Source organism: Perca flavescens, chromosome 1 (assembly GCF_004354835.1).
Source record: "Perca flavescens isolate YP-PL-M2 chromosome 1, PFLA_1.0, whole genome shotgun sequence".
Taxonomy (NCBI): Eukaryota; Metazoa; Chordata; class Actinopteri; order Perciformes; family Percidae; genus Perca; species Perca flavescens.
Genome location: NC_041331.1, coordinates 27412477 through 27416016, shown reverse-complemented (window position 1 = coordinate 27416016; position 3540 = coordinate 27412477). Strand labels below are relative to the sequence as shown.

At 39.4% G+C, this 3540-nt stretch overlaps 1 protein-coding gene across 1 annotated transcript; it reads left to right on the top strand.

The window, feature by feature from the left end:
* On the top strand, positions 1 to 3114 carry LOC114552733 (RAD51-associated protein 1-like). The gene is made up of 6 exons (XM_028573788.1): positions 1 to 71; positions 1911 to 2013; positions 2090 to 2159; positions 2269 to 2397; positions 2481 to 2660; positions 3005 to 3114. The coding sequence occupies exons 1-6, from the start codon at positions 1 to 3 to the stop codon at positions 3112 to 3114; spliced, it is 663 nt and encodes a 220-aa protein (XP_028429589.1).
* Positions 3115 to 3540: the final 426 nt, after the last annotated feature.

Genomic DNA, 3540 nt, shown 5'->3' with positions numbered 1-3540 from the left:
ATGCATAACATGAAAAGCTCACAGATTGCTCCAGGAGGCAGATTAATGATTGAAGGTGAAGGTATTCAGAGGTTGGAATGGTTGTGTACTGCAAATGACAGTCAGCCATGATGCTAGTACTTTAACTGTTCGCTGGTGATGCTCTTTTGGTTCAAAATAAAAAATAGGTCAAGTCTTAACACATTTATACGTACCGTGACAGCTCTCATCTTGTAGACTGGAGGTGGTCTGTTTCTCATAATGTGGACAATTTTGATTCTGTTGCCTTTTTGCCCTCATGAATTTTCACTTTCCAGGAACACAGGCCCGGGTCTTTCAATTTCTTTCTGTGTTCCCAGGAAACCACTTCTGGGCCTGCATGCCCTCTCACTCCTACCTCACACTCGATGCACTATTTGTTTGAACTGATTCCATTCAACCTCTCAAAGTTACACAGGTCCAACTATAGGTCCTGATCCTCTGGTTCTTTATCAGCTCAGCAGGTGTGGCTCCAGTGGTGGTCTAGGAGGTTGACCGCTATTTCAGCAGACACCTTGACAGCTTTGTTTCAAGGCTCCCCTCCCCAATTTTCCAGATGCCACCCTTGAACATCTGCACTGAACGCTTAGCGCAGCTATTAGATGATGGATGGTGTTGTGCAGTTGTTACATGCTTGATGTCATTCTATTTTATAAAAGCAGACTCTAAATCTGCATCCATTTTTCACACCACACCCGCGGGCCACTGCCTGCATCCTTCATCTTTCCGACCTGCTCAATGGCTATAGCGCAATCAGATTCCTCAGATCATCAAACTTGTGTCTCCTGAATGGACCTAGAATTATAAACTAAATCAGGTGAAGGTGCATTTGGTCACTATGGTGCTGTTCTCTAGAACAAATGCCTGATGACCTGAGATCTGCTGCAACTGTATCTTCTTTTAAAACATTGCTTTTCGCTCAAGCTTTTGGTAGTTAGTGTGTGCCTGTTGAAGTCCATGTGTGAGAGCTGTATTAGGAGTAAGACAGGTATGGTTGGCTGAAAGGTTATTTTTAATTATGTGGAGTTTTGTATCTATGTATTTTCTTCTCATTTGTTTGTTTTGTTTTTACTGTAAAGCACCCTGAGTTAAACCTAAAATGCGATATACAAACACACTTGTGGACCCTGGATGAGCCTAGAGCAGACTGTTGGGGACTTTACATTGCTCAAGCCACAAAGAATGACGTTCATACAGGTGAATACAAGAAATTCACTTTAATGGTGGTAATTCTGTCTCACAAGAAGAACGTCAACATTGCAACGTAACAATGTGTGTGTGCACACATTGTTATGCAAAAAATATTGTTTATACATGTCACTGTTGTCTTTCTTTGTGATGTTTTATTCAAGTGGCTCCCCCTACACTTCCACCTAATGTTAGACCTACCTGTTGCCTTCCCCTGCGCCACCATCCTCACACCTGAAAGAAATGAACTCACTGTTAAATATAGCAGCCTAAATTCAAATCTTAAATCAGCCTAGTGATGGCATCAGATAAGACAACTATTAAGCAGTAAGGTTGTGCTGCTGTTGAAATTACATTGGATTTTAAAAAGTACAAATATGGAGAGCCACTTAGCTCAGACCTTAAAGAGAGAGAGAGAGAGAGAGAGAGAGAGAGAGAGAGAGAGAGAGAGAGATGTGACCATGTAATTACAGCTTCCATGTCACCCAACAGATGTAACACAATCTACACTGAGCCAGAAGAGCAGGTAGGTGACAAGATAATGTGGACCATAATGTGTCATTCATTTATATTATGGGATGAGTCCAAAAAAATGTAAATTAATCTATCAGTTGTTTTTTTTAAGGTATTTGAGGAGTAAAATAAACGTTGAAAATGTTAACATCATGCATTGTTTGAATCTTCTCAACATTCTTTCTGTTAAGACCATTAGATGTGAAGTTGTACAAAAGAGATCTAGAAGCAGCCATTACGCTATCCTTTCTCAAAAATGAAGATAAAAAAAGGACAAATCTCCAACCAGTAAAGGTATGATTTAGCTTGAAAACGTAAATATAATAGTCTATTGTTAAAAAGTTATCATATTAATGTTAATTTTCTCTAGGAGATCTCAAGGTTCAAAGTTCCTGTAGTTGAAAACACAGATCCAAGTTCTTTGCACATGTCCAACTGCAGTGTGGATTTGTGGACACGCTTACCAAATACATTATTATATTATTATACTTATTAGATTAAGGATAGAAATGGTATGAACATTTTCTGTGGCAGTTTTGTTTTCTTTAGGCCTGGATGAAATCACATCAGAAAAAGAGTCACCTGCCCTTTCCAGACAGAGAAAGGCTACTACTAAAGGTGCTGAGGATAAAACGCTTATGGATGAAGATGAAGACTATGAGCCCAAACTGACACCAGGTTGTTATCCCTCACTAAATACTTGTTTTCTGTTTAATTACTTATTTTCTTGCATCAGTAAAATCACAATAACTCCTCTCCAGATTCAGAAAGTGATGAGGATTTCAGTGAACCAGCTGAGAGCGAAGATGAGGAATTCACAGTGAAGAAAGTCAGCAAAACCAAAAAGAAGGATAGAGTTACCGAGAACGAGAAGACCAAAACGCCTCGTGCCTCTATAAAGCAACCGTCAAAACAACGTCTAGCTAAATCACAGGCAGCGGGTACGTGGTACCTGAAGTTCATTGAAGAAGATTTAGCTTTTTGGCTGTAATGGTAATTTAATTTAGTCATTGTCATGAGAACTACTTTGTCTCACAGCAGCTTCAACACCGGTGAGAAGTCGTCCAACAGCCAAACTTGCACCCAAAGGACCTGCTTCATCCTCCACAGTTTCCACATTGAAACCCTGCATTATGTCTAAGCCCAGCAGGGGGCAGGATACCCAAGTGGAACCCTTCAGGTAAACACCTGCAGTGATACCTACATATAAACCTTTAGAGATGCTTACAGTATGTTTTTAATAAATCCAGTGCTAATGGTATTACCTTTTTTTTTCTCTCCCCAGCTCAAGTTGGTGGAAGTCCAACAGAGAAGTCTCCAGGTCAGGGTCTGCGGATTGGACTGCCCCGTCTTGTTCGAGTCAAACTTCTTCATCTTAGCGTTGCAAGTCACTGACCTGTCTGTGGATGCCCCTGTATGTGTTGTTGTTGTCCTTTTAACTTTATTTAAAAAAAAATAGATGCTTTTAAATCATTAATTTCTATTTTCACGACTATACATATAAAGAAACTCCCAGGATATATTTTCCCATGATGCTCCGACATATGCCACTTGAGCTATATTTTTCCACCATACAATGTAAAAAGCTCATTAAACTGTGATAGGGTGTGCTTTGTTGACTCTGGCTGAAATGTTATTGATATAAATCTTTATCAGTACAGTAATGTGTTCAAGCATTTTTAGAATTTGTTTGAGAGTTCACATCAGGATCAACTGTTGGTAGGACTGGAATGTGGAAAATTATAAATCCCTTTTTTAAGTCTCATAATCTTCTCCCCTTTTGTTTTTCTGTTGTGCTAACACTGTATATTGTGTACATAT